The 18,249-nt window shown below is 44.4% G+C and overlaps 1 protein-coding gene across 2 annotated transcripts in view; it reads left to right on the top strand.

Moving 5' to 3' along the window:
* The window catches only part of dtd1 (D-aminoacyl-tRNA deacylase 1), a 174,566-nt gene that overhangs the window by 133,845 nt on the left and 22,472 nt on the right, over positions 1–18,249 (top strand). For both annotated transcript variants that reach the window (XM_072265590.1, XM_072265592.1), the window contains exon 5: positions 9,566–9,740. In XM_072265590.1, the coding sequence (XP_072121691.1) occupies positions 9,566–9,721 (156 nt within the window). In that variant the 3' untranslated portion in view covers positions 9,722–9,740. The remainder of the gene's footprint in view (positions 1–9,565; positions 9,741–18,249) is intronic.

The following is an 18,249-nucleotide window of genomic DNA, read 5'->3' as shown; positions in this document are numbered from 1 at the left end:
TTTGCTTCTCCCTGCATACAAACCACTAGTTAAACGAGTTAACCAGTTCACTGGGAGATCAGGACCTGGCTAGATGGTGCTACCTCAGCGCCGCAGGGCTGTTTCAAAAGCACGGACTGGAGCATATTCAGGGAGATGGCTACCTCTGATCATCACTTCAGCATTGATCAGTATGCAAAAAAGAAAATGCATTGAGGGCATTATCGTGATTAACACCACACTGCCAGGGCAAACCAGGAAACGTGGCTGGCTGCAGAAGTCTGTGCACTGCTTAGGGATTGGGACGCTGCCTTCAAATCAGGGGACAGATTCTAAGGTCAGCAGGAGCCGCGCTGTCCTGTGCCATCAGGAAGGTAAAGAGTGAGTACTCACAGAAAATCACCAGGCACCCTTGTGCCACCGGGGGTACATGGCGCATGTGGCGAAGTTATACAAGCCATAACCGATTACAAGTCCACCCAGTGTGTCAATGATGGCGACGTCTCTCTTCCTGAAAGGCTGGCTGGTCTCTATGCACGATTTGCTGATTGAATGATGCGACATCGAGGAAAAATGCTTCTCTTCCTCAGGAACAGGCACCCTGTCTGGCCGCAGCTGAAGTGCAGCCCAACTAACGGGGTTCTTAACAGACATCTTTAACATCTCTTTGGAACCATCCACTGTTCCTGCAGGCCTCTGGTGCCCAAGAGAGCGCTGGTAATTGGCCTAAATGATTACAGCCTGGTGGCACTGATTTCAACAATCATGAAATGCTTTGAGTGGCTGGTAATGGTTAATATAAAATCCCACCTTCCAGCTACTTTGGACCCTTTCCAGTTCGCCTCTGGCTCAAACCGGTCCACTGATGATGCCGTAACCCTGGCCCTCCACTCCGCCCTGTCCCACTAGGAAAGCAATGCCTCATACGCCAGGATGTTGTTCATCGACTTCAGCTCAGCTTTTAACGTGATCATTCCTCAGAGGCTGGTGAGTAAACTGCCCTCATTGGGACTCAACACGCTTCTTGGTAACTGATCTTAGACTTCCTAACGGAAAGACCTCAGTCAATCCGAGTTAGCAGCAACATATCGAGCTCCATCGCACTGAACAGCGGTGACACAGGGTCGTGTGCTCCGCCCGCTGCTGTTCACACTGCTAACATATGATTGCACTGTCAGATTCAGCTCAAATCAGGTTCGCTGATGATACTACGGTGGTTGACCTCATCAACAACAATGAGTCGGCATACAGAGAGTCTTGACATTTGGTGCGAGAACAACAACCTGAGTCTCAACATGGACAAAAGAGATGACTGTGGACACAGGTCGACTACTCTACACATCAATGGCTCTGCTATGGAGGGAGTGAAGAGCACAAAGTTTCTTGGTGTGCAGATAATGAGCAATCTTACCTGGATGCCTCCTCACTGGTCAAGAAGGCACAGCAGCATCTACACTTTCTGAGGAGATGAAGACATGCTAGGTTCCTGCTGCCCATTCCAACTTTCTACAGGAGCACCATCGAGGGTGTCCTGTCTGGCTGCATCAATGCGTGATATGGAAGCTGCAAGGCATTGGACTGCAAGACCCTACAGAGGACAGTAAAAACTGCTGAGTGGATCTTTGGTGTCTCCCTCCCCACTGTTTGTGACATTTACCTGGAGCGTTGCAGACGAAGCATTGTTGAGGATCCCTACCACCCGTCCCACAATCTCTTTGACCGACTACCGTCAGGAAGGAGGTACAGGAGCATCAGAATTAGGGCTGCTCGACTGGGTAACAGCTTCTTCCCTCAGGCTGTGAGACTAATGAATACCCTGCCACCAGTGAAGAGTCCTCATTAGGACAATGAGCTGTTTACTGTACTGATAACTGTTTACCTATGCTGAATATTACCTGCATTTGAATTATATTATTAACTTATTTATGATACAGTAATATTTTGTGTGCTGTGTGTGATGTATGTTTGGTGAGTGCACCATGGTGCAGAGGGACGTTGTTTTATTTGGTTGTATGTACAGTGAGATAACAAGGAACTTGAACCTCTGCTACGACAAATGTACCCATTCTGAGGGAATGCATCTCATCACTGAAGACAGTCTTCCAAGTTGATGGAGGAGGCCGAGAGGAATTTCATCCTTGGTATCAGTAAAGGCGATTGCCCGTGCTTCAGCCTTGGCCTTTGCACTCACGTGCTGACTTCTGTTGTCACTGAAGGTGTTGACTCTCTCGGCCTCTGTTGGTAGCTGTGAATTCTAATTTCACGATGGGAGAGATTCAGCTCGAAATGCAACAGGAAGGCTCCTTACTGAGGTGCGACTGACAGTAATGGTGCAGGAAAAAGGTGAAGGACGCAAACGCAACTAAACGTTCATTTGACAGATTGAAGAATGATACCAGGAACTTTTCCACAAAGATCTGAGTGGAACGGACTTCACTGAGGAGCTAAAAGTGCGCAGCGCCTCGATTCATTTAGGAATTGCTTATGTGCTGTGATGAGGAAACTGCAAGTTCTGATTAGGTTTAATGCAAATGGACGAACTCTTTGCTTCAATCAAATGATCTTGTCATTTAAGGCAATAAAATGTATGGATTCTGACATCAAAGAACTGATTGCACTGATCCTACATAAAAGCAACTCGTTGTGGACTGCGAGTATTTGCATAAGTGTGAAAGCATTTGTAGGTATATTTAGCACGGTGGAAATTATAAAGCTTGCAATAGCTGAGGTCATCATAATACCCAAAATTATACAACATTCAGTTGTGGCCCCAACTTTAACACTTGCGGCACTTCACTCAGTATCTGTCTTGCCCTGACGTTACCATCCACAATATCCTGTTATCCAGTGACCTTCTTTTACAATTTTAATCTGAATCCCTACTGCTCTGGGCATTTTTGTGGCTTTTTTTAAAATTACGAATGCTGTGCATGTTCAAATGCAGATCACAGAGTTTCAACTCAGTCAGGGTCATTCCCTTGTAATCCTGTGCTGGTTGCTTCTGCCGAGCTGTGTTATACAGGTTTTCCCCCTCTACTTTTCTTAGCTGAGTTTGCAGTGGATGAAAGGTCATTAGTTGTTTGCCTCATTTATGTTCTATTGAATGTTATCATTCAGAGGTTGATAGATTCTTGATTTGTCAGGACATGAAGGGATACGGGGAGAAGGCAAAAGATGCAACGGGACTTGGGAGTCCTCATACAGGATACCCTTAAGGTTAACCTCCAGGTTGAGTCGGTGGTGAAGAAGGCGAATGCAATGTTGGCATTCATTTCTAGAGGAATAGAGTATAGGGGCAGGGATGTGATGTTGAGGCTCTATAAGGCGCTGGTGAGACCTCACTTGGAGTACTGTGAGCGGTTTTGGTCTCCTTATTTAAGAAAGGATGTGCTGACGTTGAAGAGGGTACAGAGAAGATTCACTAGAATGATTCCGGGAATGAGAGGGTTAGCATATGAGGAACGTTTGTCCGCTCTTGGATTTTAGAAGAATGAGGGGAGACCTCATAGAAACATTTCGAATGTTGAAAGGCATGGACAGAGTGGATGTGGCAAAATTGTTTCCCATGATGGGGGAGTCTAGTACGAGAGGGCATGACTTAAGGATTGAAGGGCGCCCATTCAGAACAGAAATGCGAAGAAATTTTTTTAGCCAGCGGGTGGTGAATCTATGGAATTTGTTGCCACGGGCAGCAGTGGAGGCCAAGTCATTGGGTGTATTTAAGGCAGGGATTGATAGGTATCTGAGTAGCCAGGGCATCAAAGGTTATGGTGAGAAGGTGGGGGGAGTGGGACTAAATGGGAGAATGGATCAGCTCATGATAAAATGGCGGAGCAGACTTGATGGGCCAAATAGCTGACTTCTGCTCCTTTGTCTTATGGTTTTATGGTCTAAGATTGGGGCTGAGAGGAAAACTGGATCAGCCATGTGAAATGGTGGCGAAGACTCGATGGGCCAAATGGCCTAACTCTGCTCCAATATTTTATGGTCTCATGTTATCCATCTGACATAGATACAGTATATCGATACTTTATTGATCCCAAAGGAAATTACAGTGTCACAGTAGCATTACAAGTGCACAGATATAGAAATATACAAATATTAGAACAGAAGTAAGAAAGAATAAAAGATAAGTTACCTCGAACGGTCTTACAGGAGGGGGTCATCACTTCACCAGCTATACGTTGATTCATTATAGAGCCTAATGGCCGAGGGTAAGAATGACTGTATATAGTGTTTTTTGGAGCAGCGCAGTTGTCTTAGCCTGTTACTAAAGGTGCTCCTCTGTTCAGCCAAGGTGACATGCAGAGGGTGAGAAACATCGTCCAGAATTGCCAGGATTTTCCATAAGGTCCTTTGTTCTACCACAGTCACCAGCGTGTCGAGTTTGACTCCATAACAGAGTCAGCCTTTCTAATCAGTTTACTGAGCCTGTTGCCATCACCTGTGCTGATGCCATTGCCCCAGCACACCACCTCATAGAAGATTGTATTGGCCACAACAGACTGGTAGAACATGTGAAGGAAGGGCCTGCATACTCCAAAGGACCTCAGTCTCCTCAGGAACTAGAGGCAACTCTGGTCCTTCTTGTACATAGCCTCTGTGTTGGTGCTCCACTGAAGTCAGTCGTCCAGGTGCACCCAGGTACTTGTAGGTCCTCACCACATCCACGTCCTCACCATCAATAGTAACAGGGTGCAGTGCAGGCTTAGTCTTCCTATAATCCAACACCATCTCCTTTGCTATTAATTGAACTTCCACCTAATTTATTAACTTCCCTTTAGGATCCTTTCACTCCTCCTTAAGGATTATCACTGCCTTTCTGCTTAGCTTGTGCCTGACATAAGTAACACCTATCTTTGGGGATTTATGTGCCTTAAACCATTACAGCTGGCTTAATCATAGTATTTCCTTTGCATTAATTATGCCTTGTTGGAGAGGCTGCACTATTCGGCTCTTACCTTGCATTGTAGGCGTCAGTTCTGTTTTCCATTTGTGTTTTGTTGTCATTAGAGAGGAGGTGATACCTGTGAGGGAGAAGCTCTATCTGGGGCATAATCCAGACTTTGTACCTTGAGGAGACATTGGATGGATGCACATTTACATGATAGATTGAAGAGTGATGCCAAGAACTTTTCCAGAAAATTCTGAGTGGATCAAATTTCATTAAAGAGCTAAGGGGGCTAAAACTCAAATTATTTCAGAAATGCTTACATGCTATTGTGGAGAAACTGTTAAGTTTTGTCTGAATAGACTAACGCAAATGGGCCAACATCTTTCTTTGCTTCAATCTATTGATCTTGTCACTTCTGGCAATAAAGCGTATGGACTTTGACATCAATGAACCAATTACATTGACCTTATGTTAAAATAATTTATTATGGACCACAAATGTTTGCAAAAGCTTCAGATTCACGAAGATTATATTGAAGTTAAATTCTGAAAGAAAATAAATCATAGATATAGCTTGCATACCCCATGGGATTAAAAGATTGAGCAGTGATCTCATTGAGGTGCTGATGGTTTGGTTTTGAAATCCAGTATGGGGAGAATGGAAGTCCACCAACTAGCAGTATTGCTTCACAGCTTCAGGAACCCAGGTCCAATCCTGACCTCCAGTGCTGCCAGTCTCTTCTCAACATGAGGCTTTCCGTTCTACAACACCTGAGCTGTCCTCCTATTTCAAATTTCCCTTCTACCACCATTGATGCTGCTGTCACCCGCATCGCCTCCATTTCCCACACATCTGCCCTCACTCCACTCTCCCGCTGTCATAACAGGAATAGGGTTCCCCTTCTCCTTAAGTGCCACCCATGAGCCTCTGTCTCCAGCACACCATTCTCCGTAACCTCTGCCATTTCCTGCAAGATCCTACCACTAAGCACATCTCCCCCTCTCCCCTACCCCTCTTTCTGTGGGGATCACCCTCTCTGTGACTCCCTTGTCCAGTTGTCTTTCCCCATTAATCTCCCGGCTGGCACTTATCCCTGCAAGTGTGACAAGTGCTACACCTGTCATTGCATCTCCTCTCTCACCGCCATTCACCGCCCCAAACAGGTGAGGTGACACTTTGCCTGCTCGTCTATCAGGGTCATGTATTGTAATTACTCCCCCTTTCTCTCTTTTACTGTTCTTTATTCTGATTACCCATTCATGCCTTCTCTTCCTTGGCCATCACCTCCCTCTGGTTCCTACCTCCTCCCCTTTTTTCCATGGTTGACTGTCTCCTTATATTAGATTTCTTCTTCAGCCTTTTATCTCTTTCACCTGTCTCCTCCCTGCTTATTTCATTCTCTACCCCCCCACCCACCCACCTTCCCCTAATGAAACTAATTTAATCTATCTTGAAGGTGTGAAGTTACAGTTAGTTGTCAAATCTCGAATATTTGGTTTACAAACTTCTACTGAACCACTTTTAATTTTTTAGGTTATCTCTTTAAAGTTTACAAATCTATTTTTCACCATCACAATATGTGTCCCACTCTGTCTGCATAAGAATACACAGAGCTGAAATCCCCAAAGTGCTTTTCAACTTACTAAATTTGACTTAATTTTTTCCAAACACAATCCTTTTGTAAATCACAGAAGGAATGATTGCACATTGGTTCATTTGGAACTGGAGTGATGTACCATCTGTGGTAAGATATGAACAGGATTCCTTGTAATGGATCTAAGGATGAGGCCCACAGGCTCACAGGCAGATTGAGAAGCTGGGCACATTCATGGCAGAACAGAGAACATGGCCAACAGATTTAACAGGAATCTTTAAAGTCTCCAGTCTAAGTAAATTTTAAAAATCCCATTGATAAAAGGGACTAGTAATGATCATACCCTTCAATCTTGGTACAAACGAGTTGCTAAGGAAGAATGGTGCTAGCTGTGGTCATAAATTATTTGTGCTGGAGTTGGTTTAATCAGTTCAGTTGAAAAACAGCTGAATTATCCATAAGGAATTTTAAAGATGAGAAGAAAAGCAGCTTCAGTGAAAATTCATTTTTAAATGTTATGAATTTGTTGATCAGAGACACTTTACAGTTTGAATTTATTGATCTGAGACATTTTACAATTTGAATTTAGTGCCTAGACCAGCTGTGCCTGGGCTCTCGGCCATTACTGGGTGATGAGCTGCTATGTCTTTTGCCTAGTATCATGCAATATATACAACAGGAGGCTGCTGTATTGAGCAGCAACCCTCCTCTGCTGTTAGCAGCTCCTCAACATTGAGCTGAGGCCTGAGAAGCAAAGATCTGGATCTGAGAGTGCAAGAGTAGGGATCTGGGCTCTCCAGCTGTTGCACGATTTGGGCTTCTCTCATAAGGCAATGAGGAGAACACTGACCAGGGTCTGTCTCTCCTTGCACCAATAAACTGCCTTCAGAAGCATCCGGGACATCCAAGTCTACAGGGGATGTCTGCCTGGTTTCAAGAGCCTGGAATGAAATTAGTATACACCAAAAGGATGAAATATTTGCACGGAATTGGTGCCTCATAATAAATTGAAGCATTCCATTCCCTTGTGTCATGTCCTCCTAATGTACTGGTGCTGTGTCAGTTTAACCATTATGTACCTCCTTATAGATATTAGCCATTAATCACTTGTTATAACTATATTTATTAACTGTCATAAGTTGAGTACGATAACATTGTAAGTTTGGAGTTTTCTTGCTTAAGGTTCCAACGAGTTTTAGGAGATTTTAAACCTGCCTTTTTTTGGCCTCTCCTCTTTTTTAAACAATTTTTTTCTCTTACCCTCTGTTTATTTGTCTTCACAACACGCTGGAGGAACTCAGCAGGTCGGGCAGCATCCGTGGAAACGATCAGTCAACGTTTCGGGCTGGAACCCTTCGTCAGGACTGAGATCCGTGGATTTGTTTTCACTGATGCTGCCCGACCTGCTGAGTTCCTCCAGCGTGTTGTGAGTGTTGCTTTGACCCCAGCACCTGCAGATTTGACGTTGGGTTTACTCCCTTTTTAATTCACTGTCCTGTTCAGTCCTTCCAGATTTTACTTCTGAATCAGTCAATCTTTTTGGTTGAGGAGATGCTGTGTTGGTATTTCTGCTTTCTCCAGAGCCGAGGCGACCTGTCTCTCTCGTTGCTCTGTTATCCACTTCTGGCTGATTTATGGTTAGATATCTTGAGCAGATGAGTGTGGGGCCGGAATCAATTTGAGGTGCCTGCTGTGGCAAAGGCTGCTCCCCTTGGCTGGCACATGGGGATACTAAAATACAAGGCTGGATGGTACAATCTGCCATGTGACATTGGTACACCATACTGCTGCAATAATTATTGCTCCACAAACTCTTCTGTCTGCACTTATCAGAAAAAAGGGTAAAATTTGGCCAGAGACACAAAGATACTGATTCTGAGAAAAAACAATTACCGACAGGAATTGAGAACAACACACACAAAATGCTGGAGGAACTCAGCAGGTCAGGCAGCATCTATGGAAAGAATAAACAGTCAACGTTTTGGACCGAGACCCTTCTTCAGGACTGCAGAGGACTCTCCAGGCTTTTACCTCACCCACCCATCTGGCTTCTAACCACTCCTCCTTCCCCTCCCCCCCACTTTTTTATTCTGGCATCTTCCTTTTCCTTTCATGTCCTGAAGAAGGATCCTGGCCCAAAAAAATTGACTGTTTATTCATTTCCATAGATGCTGCCTGGCCTGCTGAGTTCCTCTAGTATTTTGTGTGTGCTGCTCTGGATTTCCAGCATCTGCAGAATCTCTCATGTTTATGATGGCAATCGATAATCAGATTTGGAAGAGTATTTTAGAAACATGAAGATGGCTATGGATTAGGTTTGCTATTAGTGCAATAGTGAATCTGTTCCTTCACTATGAAGGGAGGAGGAATGATTTCTGATGGAGGAATAAGTAAGATTTGGAAAACATCGATGTTGTGGTGCTCCATTCTGGTTTAAAGCCCTGCACTGCAAATGCTATCACGGTAACAAATCTTGTGGGCATCATTCATTATTTCCTTCCAATCTGCTTACAGTTTTAAAAATTCATTCTCAGTACAGCATGGATATCGGCCCCCCCCCGCCCCCAGCCTACTGAGTCCATGGTGGCCTGCAGCAATGCATTTACGTAATCCTCCCATGGACCCATTCCCCCCGGACTCTGATCCCACCTCTCAGCAGCATATAAGTGACAGCGACCAATGAAGACGTGGAAGCAAACCAGAGCACTCTGAGAAAACCCATGTAATCATCGGGAGAACCTACAAGCCACACGCACGCACACACACACGCACACATACATACATGCATACACACCAATATCTAGGCTCCCAGAGTGTGCTGTTCTGAAGTAGTGTGGAAAATGGTGGGAACGTATGGGAAAAATGAACCAGTCAGTGCAATGACAAGTATAGTTTGGCAGGGCTCTCCTTTTGAATAAACTGAACAGAACTCCCTGTGATCTAATGGTTCACTTCGGAGCACAGGGAGAAGCTCAGGTCAGTGCAGGGATCAGTGTGAAGATCCAAGTGGCCCGTGGTTACTGCATATGGTGAAGAGCAGGCAATCTGTTGTTGCACAGGTCTGTTACATTTAACTCCTCTTTTTTATGTCCTTGCAGTTAACAAAGCTGGAGAAGCAGCAGCAACGAAAGGAGAAGACTAGAACTAAAGTACCCTCGGAATACACCAAGGAGAAAAGTGCCTCACGCAGCAAAGATGACCCCAGTGCAAGCAGTGGCGCAGATGGCGATGTTTCTTCAGAAAGAGAGCCCTAATTCCACTCTGTGCAAACTGGTGTGTATTCACTCATCTAATGAGCTCCTGATTTAATTCATTCTGGTTTTAGATGTGACTATCCAAGCTTTACGTGCACCATGTACCGTGGTGTGTAACGGGAGTACCAAGTCTTGGTTAATCAGCTTGTGTCGGTATGTGTCCACAATTCTCCACAAAATACCTACATGGAGCCTGGGCTGGATAGGTTCAGTTGCCCGTGCCTAGCTAACTAGGTGAGGATGAGAAATGAATTTACCCTTCTGCCACCGCAAGCACCAGCCTTGTCCACATAAGTCTCCTCTCACCCTGCTAGGTCCAAACTTCATCACCTTAACCTGTCCCACTCCCTCTAATCAGACTTCTGCTTAAACACATCCATGTCACTTCACCCTGGTAGGTCCAAACTTCATCACCTTAACCTGTCCCACTCTCTCTAATCAGACTTCTGCTTAAACACATCCATGTCACTTCACCCTGGTAGGTCCAAACTTCATCACCTTAACCTGTCCCACTCCCTCTAATCAGAGTTCTGCTTAAACACATCCATGTCACTTCACCCTGGTAGGTCCAAACTTCATCACCTTAACCTGTCCCACTCTCTCTAATCAGACTTCTGCTTAAACACATCCATGTCACTTGTCCTTATTCCTGTACAGTTCTGAGTTCTGTATGTACCAAGCACAGAAGCTTCTGACCTTACTGTTGAACTTAGGGGTGTTTGTAGTCCCTGGCTTAGAACTATATTTCTGTGCAAAAGTCTTGGGCACGTTAATATATAGCTAGGGTACCTGAGACTTTGGTGCAGTACTGCATTTGTCAATGTGGAGTAGAGAGCAGGTTTGTAAACCTGGCAAAGGATGCTGAGAATGGTGAGGGTGGAGCACCAAGGGAAGAGTGTGGGACAGGTGGCAGAGGAGGAGTGCCAGGGGTAAGCGGGTGGCGCGGGTGCTGACACACACAGCCCAAGGTCATTTGATTCCAAACAGTTAGTTTATTGATCATTACAAAATGTCTCTCTGGTGCTCCCCGCTCCTCCCCTCCCTTTTTCCAACCACGTTTCCCCTCTCCCTACCCCCTTCCTACTTTCAGTTCACAATAGAGACCCATATCAGAATAAGGTTTATCATCTCTCACAGAGGTCATGAAATTTGTTTTTTTTTTGCGGCAGGATTACAGTGCAATGCATAAAATTATTACAGTACTGTCCAAAAGTCCTAGGCACCCTAGCTATATACTTGTGTGCCCAGGACTTTTGCACAGAATTCTACCTCTCTGTGAAGACATCTTCTCCATATCTTAGCTTGCACCTATTCAAGTCATCTCAACTAGCTGAAGGATAGAGCCCTGTCCTCTTTGGTCTTTCCATTGTCATCCCATAACCCACCTTCATGAACCCTGCTGGTGGGGGAGAGAGAGTTCCAGGGCGTGGGGTGGCCAGTGGCAGCAGCACTATTAAACAGATTGAGCCCCTGAGCTGGAAAGCAAAGACACGGCATTGCAGCAGGAAAGGGGGGAGAGGAATAGCCCAAGGTGTGAGTTGATGGAGTATGAGGAAGGACAATTCTGTCATCTTCATCCATGTCCAGCAGGGCACCTGCTGTTTCAGTGAAACATCCTGAGGTAGCTGCTCTTTGTGAAATTGTGTATTATTTCAGCACAGTATTGTGGGCCGAATGGCCTGTGTTGTGCTGTAGGTTTTCTATATTGTATCCTTTTAGTAGAAATGGTGGAGTGCAATTCGCTGACACGATTGTCAGGCTGGGTTCTGCTCACCTATCACCCACAGGTACTCTGACAGTGTAGGGGGACTGTGCACCCTTTATAACAACTAATGAAAGGAAGTTGTTGCATGAGGAGCATTTAATTATCAGAAGTTTTCTGTCATAACTGAATCAATAACTACGGCAGAGCCACTCTCTCAGGTCTGGCATCCACTTAATAATGGGAACCAAATTGGGTGTATGGCCAAAATGCACCAACTCAGTCCAGAACCCCTCCTGTTCCGAGTTGTCCCATTCTCCTGTTGCGTCCACCAGAGGGGCACATTAGTTTCTTAGAAACATGGAGAGTATAGAACACAACATTACAACCCAGGAACAGGCCCTTTAACCCACCACGTCTGTGCTCAACAAAATGTCAGATTGAACTAATCCCATCTGCGTGCACGTGTTCTGTGTTCCTGTATTCCTGCCAGCCCATGCCTCTGTCTAAATACCCCTAAAACTTTGCAGTTATGTCTGCTTCTAACACCTCCCATAGTAGTATGTTCCAGGCATTTGCCACTCACTAGGTTTTAAAAAAATTACTTGCCTTGCAAATCTCCTTTAAACTTAATGCCCCTCACCTTGAAACAATGCCCTCTGTGACATTCCTACCTGAAGGTCTGTCTGTACATCAGTGTTGTGAAGAGTCCCACCAGCTACTGCATACTGTCCTCTTGATCTCCCAAACTGCAACGTCTCACGTTTGTCCAGGTTGAACTCTATTTGCCATTTCTCCACCCAGATTTTCAACTGATTTATATCCCGCTGTATCCTTTGACAGCCTTCCTTGCTAAACATAACTCCACCAATTGTCGTGTCACCTGTAAGCTTGCTGATCAGACCACCTTGTCCAAGTATGTATATTGCATACAGAAGAGGCGGCAGCACTGATGCCTTGGAATACCAGTGGCACAGAGCTCTGGTCAGTAACACGCTCCTCGTTCATTACCCTCTGTCTTAGAGTCATAGAACTCATAGCAAAATGGAATTCTTGGAGTCGGTTAAAAGGTCGGTATACCTTTATAGGCTGAAGGGCCAGCACCATGCAGTGTTCTGTGTCTCATTGTTGGAATATTTGTGGCTGAGTTAGGTATGGGTAGGGCAAGTGTGGCTATGATGATCTCGTATGACCAAATTATCGTTCTGGCTAAGAAACACTAGCATTCATCATATTGACCAGGATATATGTAGCTCAACTTCCCAGCTCTCAGAGCATGCACAGCTCTAGTGTATGTGAAATCTACACCCGTGCAGGATCAGGTAAACAGAGGCCATCTAGCCCTTCAAGACTGTTCTCTATCAGGGCTGAAATGGTATCTTAACTCTCCTGCTTACCTCTGCTCTATAGAACACTTATTGGTCTCGTCAAAGGAAGCAACCAACAAGCCAAGACAAAATCTTATTTCCAATAAAGCACTCCCGTTAACTTAACAAAGTTGGCAATGTAAATATGTAAAACATTTTGATCTCTTGTGAAAGATGATGCAGTTATTTTTGCTGCAGTTGACTGCCAGGTCTTGATACAGTACAGAGCAGTGATTTAAACTGAGGGAAGTGTAGGGAAAGATCATCATTTCAGCAGTGTCAGACAGCTCACAGGTCATTCCTCGGAGATCTCTGCAGCCTGTCTTCTTCAAGACATTTTGAAACATTGAGGAGGATTGTTGGGGGAGGGGGGTTGGCTAGAGAAATGTTACTTCTGCTGCTCTTTGAAATTAGGGTAAGTGGAAAATTAAAGACTAAAATTTGTCACATGTACATCAAAAAATGCAGTGAAATGCGCCATTTCTGTCAACGACCAGCACAATGCGAAAATGTGTTGTGGGCAAACCACAAGTGTCGTCATACTTCCAGCAGCAACGTAGCATGTTTAAAACTGAGTAACCCTCACCTGTATATCCTTGGATTGTGGGAGGGGGGAAACCCACGCGGTCACGGGGTGAACGTACAAACTTCTGACTGACAGTGGTGGGAATTGTATCCCCATCCCCAGTACTGCAAAGTACAATGCTAACTGCTGCTCTATTGTGCTGCCCTGTTGGGAATCCCTTCTGTAGATGGGAGTTGATGCCAGGACAATTGCTGGTGTTAACATAAGAGCTGGTGAACTACGTTATGCTGACTACCTCCTGGGTGGCACAATGAAGCAGCAGATAGCATTGACGTTAAATATCATTGCAAGATACTGATCTGCCGGAATGTGTGTTCACACCCACTGCTGGGTTGTTCTTAAAATGATTCTGTGCCTCAGTGACCCAAGTACAGGGCAAACCCGGGGACATTTGCACATTCCCCCTTGTAGCTGCGTGGGTTTCTCCTTAAACTACCCTAGGCACAAGCAAGTGGTGAGAGACTGGGGAGGGAGGGGGTGATCACATGTGGGGTGGGGAGGGAATGGGACTAATGGATTTGCTCTGAAAACGGACACAGACTTCATGGCTTGAAAATTAAGGCTACGTCCACACTACGCCAGATAATTTTGAAAACGCTGGTTTGGAGTAAAAACGACAGGCGTACACACTAAGCGTTTTTCAAAATATCTCTGTCCACAATAACAAGGATATTTGGGCGAATCTCCTCTACTGGGCCTGCGCAGGACACACAGAAAGCAAGCGAAGGCGAAACGGTATACTTAGTGCGCGTTTGTCCAGTTACAGAGTAGAAAAACTTAAAAGGAATTGCTCTTAGCTCTCGCACAGGAGGACTTAAAACAAAAAAAAACAAATACTGGAACGTATGGAGGCAACCGACAGGGAGTTCACGTGACCCGGCTGATGACGAACATTGAAAAACTGACTAACTCTGTTGCATTAATAGAGCACCTTGTTAAATGTATAAAACATGTCTGCATCAGTGTTATCTTGTATTTCCATACAATGTTATATTAGGCTGTTACACATCTATTGTCAGAGAAGTACTTGCATAACTAGGTAAACCACCTTCATACAAGCAAGGACAGAAAACAGCAAAGTGAGGATACTTATTTATTCAGTAAGCTATGGGTCAAAGTATTTGGTGAGTACATTTCTAACTCTTCTGGCTTCAGTCTTGTTGCCATCTGTTCTGAAATTGTTAGGTTCTGCGAAGCGCAGGTGATTGTACGCTGTAGTATCAATTGTTTGGCGACAAAGTAGTAATAACAATAATAATAAGAAGAAAACAATGAAATGCCAGGCTGCTGCCATCTGTTCGGGCATGACTGCGGTTTTAAAAAGCTCCGGTTACCCCATACACACTGCTACAGATATTAGGCGTTTTCAGATTTATTCATTCTGGAGTCCGCTTCTGATAATCTCCACTTTCAGGGGATTAAAACGCCATTTTAGTGTGGACAGAGAGTCAAAACGAAGAGAAAAAGCTTCGTTTTCAAAATTATTTGGCGTAGTGTGGACGTAGCCTAAGACTAATGGAAAGACTATGTAGAGAAGACTAAGGTCACAATTAAAAAGGAAGATAGGGTGATAAGTTAAAGTCTCCTGCTCCTTGTTTCCTTACAATTGTAGCTGCACCTTTCCTCAACAGTCTTTGACTGTAAAATATATGTTGCTAACATAATTTCTTAATGGTATTCTCTGCTTTTCTCAGAATTTCCTGTTTTTGTGGATTGCTTCAGGCTAAAGCTGAGTTCTTGCTCGAGATGGAAGCTGTTAATTCGTTTTGAGAACAAGTTGTCAGTGGGTGTGAAAGCAGGACAAGTTGTAGGAGATCTTGTTCAGGATTTGTGCACTTGTGTGAAATGTCTAACAGGCTTATCTGACAAATTAATTAGGTGTCGGGATAAGCTCTTATTCTTGGGAAATTGTTTTGAAATGTTTATGATATTTCATTAAATGTAATTATTTAATAAAGTGATTTCAGGGATTAACAGTTGCCACTCAGAATTTACCCTGCTTCCCTAATCCTGTGTGTAGGCCCTTTGTGAAAGTTGCTTTTTTGCTAATTCTATCCAATTAAAGTTGAGAAATGGAGCAGGCTCTCGGCTTCTTCCACTAGGAGTGAATTTCTTCCCATGTTGCAGGCCACTTCAGCTGGAGGTGACAGTGTTCCATGGGAGGTGGGGGTGGCAAACTGTGTGCACGCTCACGGCCGTTTGATTCACCTGGCCAAAGTGTGCACACTACTAGAGAGTTAGCACCAACAGGCTTGGAAGAGGAATTAACCGCATGCAAATATTGGATTATCAAAAATGAAGGACGTTTGGAAGTCCACACAGGAGGGGGTGGGGGTAGAAGTCCAGAGAGGTTGGCAACAAGAATAGGAGAAAACATAATCAAATTTTAGTGACATGGAAGTAAAGTTTCTCTGAGACTCCTTATCAACGTGGAAATCTTTTCTGTGTTGGAGGCTCACATTTCCTGCCTTCTCATTGCAAGTTTCAACTTCAGCTGCCACAGACTGGCCTCACACACTTGGCTCCCTTTGCTTATTTCTCTTTCCCCAGTGCATTCCCCAATGATCTTCCATTCCTTAATGCATCCCCGCCTCTCTCCCTGAACCCGCGGTAGCATGGCAGTTAGTGTGATGCTATTATAGCTTGGGGCGTCGGAGTTTGGAGCTTTGTCTGTAAGGAGCCTGCATGTCCTCCCCATGGAATGTGTGGGTTTCTTCCAGGTGCTCCGGTTTCCTGCCACAGTCCAGAGACATACCAGTTAGTAGGTTAATTGGTCTTTGTAAATTGTCCCATGATGAGGCTAGAGTTACATTGGGAGTTGCTGGGCAGTGTGGCTTGAATGGCTGGAAGAGCTAATTCTGCACAGTACCTCAATTAATAAATAAGTTAATTAGTTAACAGCCCAGCAGACCTCTTCCAGCTGTCCTGGCACGAAACATCAGGCTTCTGGAGTGAATGAGCCATGAAGTCATACGGAAATGGGCTGATTAGTTCACCAAGCCTGCATCATCCATCTATCACCATTTATATTTGTCCCATTTTTATTTTATTCTCCAGTCCAAGGAAGCGCTGGGGGCAGCCCACAACATATCACTGTGCTTCTGATGCCAGCACAGCACGCTCACAACTTACTAACACTAGCCATGTCTGGAATGTGGGAGGAAACTGGAGCACCCAGAGAAAGCCCCCACTGTCACAGGGAAAACAAGTGTACCTACCTCTTACAGACAGTGGCGGGAATTGAACTGCTGGCGCTGTATGGGGTTATACCGACAGCTGTGCTACCATGCCGCCCTGCCAGTCAACCAGCCTGCTCTTCTTTGGAATGTGGAAGGAAACCCGAGCGCACAGTCACAGGGAGAACGTGCAAACTCCACACAGTGAGCACCAGGAGTCTCTTGAACCCAGGTCTCTGGAGCAGTGAGGCACTGCCTGACTACCTGTGTCACTGTGTCACCCTTGAATACTTTTTCCATTGTTGATTGGACCAGTAATGGTGTGCTGCAAACCACATGTAGTCTGCCTATCGATTCATCAACTATGCTGAACAATCAGTAGGGAAATGTAGCAAATATCAGAAATATAACATCAGTGGAGTGCGGATAAAGATAACTTTTTAAACTTATTTGTTCATGGGATAATCTGAATCAAGTTTGAGTACAGAGTCAGTCTGCACCAGGACAACTGTGTAGGGCACTATTTACCCCTTTTTTATAGGGGGTGTATGTGTAATGGACATGGTTCAGAGAAAATTGGTTACTGTGATTTATTTATTGAGATACAGAGCAGAACTGCCCAACAGCCTCCGATTTAACCCTAGCCTAGTGTTTCCCAACCTTTTTTAGCCTAACATCCCCATGAAGCACCTTCATACTTGTCAACACCTCTCTTAGGCACAAAATACTTCCTGGCACCCCCGTAGTGTAAAAACATGTCTACTATATGCTATCATGAGAAAAATGAATCTGTTTTAAATTTTTATTTGTCTTTAAACCCAGCTTACACTACCTATGTACTGTACGGCAGCTCCAATATCAATGAGATCCTTCAGCATGATGGTTTTTAGCAAGAGTTGAAATATCTGGCTCAAGTTGTGACAGCAGAAGCCTAAAGTCCCCATGTGTAACAATGTCCAAGCGGTTTCTGTTTTTTGTGAGTATGTGGTTCACTGCACTGAAGCCTCTTTCAAAAAGGTAAGAGGATGGAAGTGCAATGAAGAGCAGTTGGCTCTTCTCCAAAGACCAGCAAACCATATGACAGAGTAGCCACATACCACAAAAGCTGACATTCTTGAATAGCAATTTTGCTGCTTCATCATTCTGAATTTCGATAATTTCTTATTGCAAGCAGTGTTCCTGTTCTTCCACCTTGCAAAGAAATGTGATAATTACCCATTTCAGAATTTCCAAATCGTTCAAATCCTTGATTCGATTCTGAAAATAATTCTTCAGAGACTGCAGGAGTCAGCAGTTCTCTTGCAAATCACGGTCTGTGAAAGAGAGTACCATACTTTCCAATCAGGGAAACTGTTTACATTCTTCTCCCAATGTTTTGCTCATATATGTCCAATTTTCCTATAAAAGTGGACATTGCACTATTTGCCTGCATTAAATTGAAAATTTTCACTCTGCAGTTTCATATTTAGAATGTTCATTCTGTCATTTGGATCAGCTAGGTATACCACATCTCCATGTAGAATTTCAATCTTGTTTCCTAAGCTCTTGTTGACTTTGAGCAAAGATTTAACCACAGTGTCAAAAAGATCAAAGAAATGTTTTAAGCAGCAGCCTTTTGACGGCCAACACACTTCAGTGTGAACAAGTAAGCATTCAAACTCTTCATCGTTATCTGGGCGTAACTGGTGAAATATTCT

Source organism: Mobula birostris, chromosome 8, assembly GCF_030028105.1.
Source record: "Mobula birostris isolate sMobBir1 chromosome 8, sMobBir1.hap1, whole genome shotgun sequence".
Taxonomy (NCBI): domain Eukaryota; kingdom Metazoa; phylum Chordata; class Chondrichthyes; order Myliobatiformes; family Myliobatidae; genus Mobula; species Mobula birostris.
Note: the sequence above shows the minus strand (reverse complement) of the source record. Positions and strands in the feature narration are given on the sequence as shown.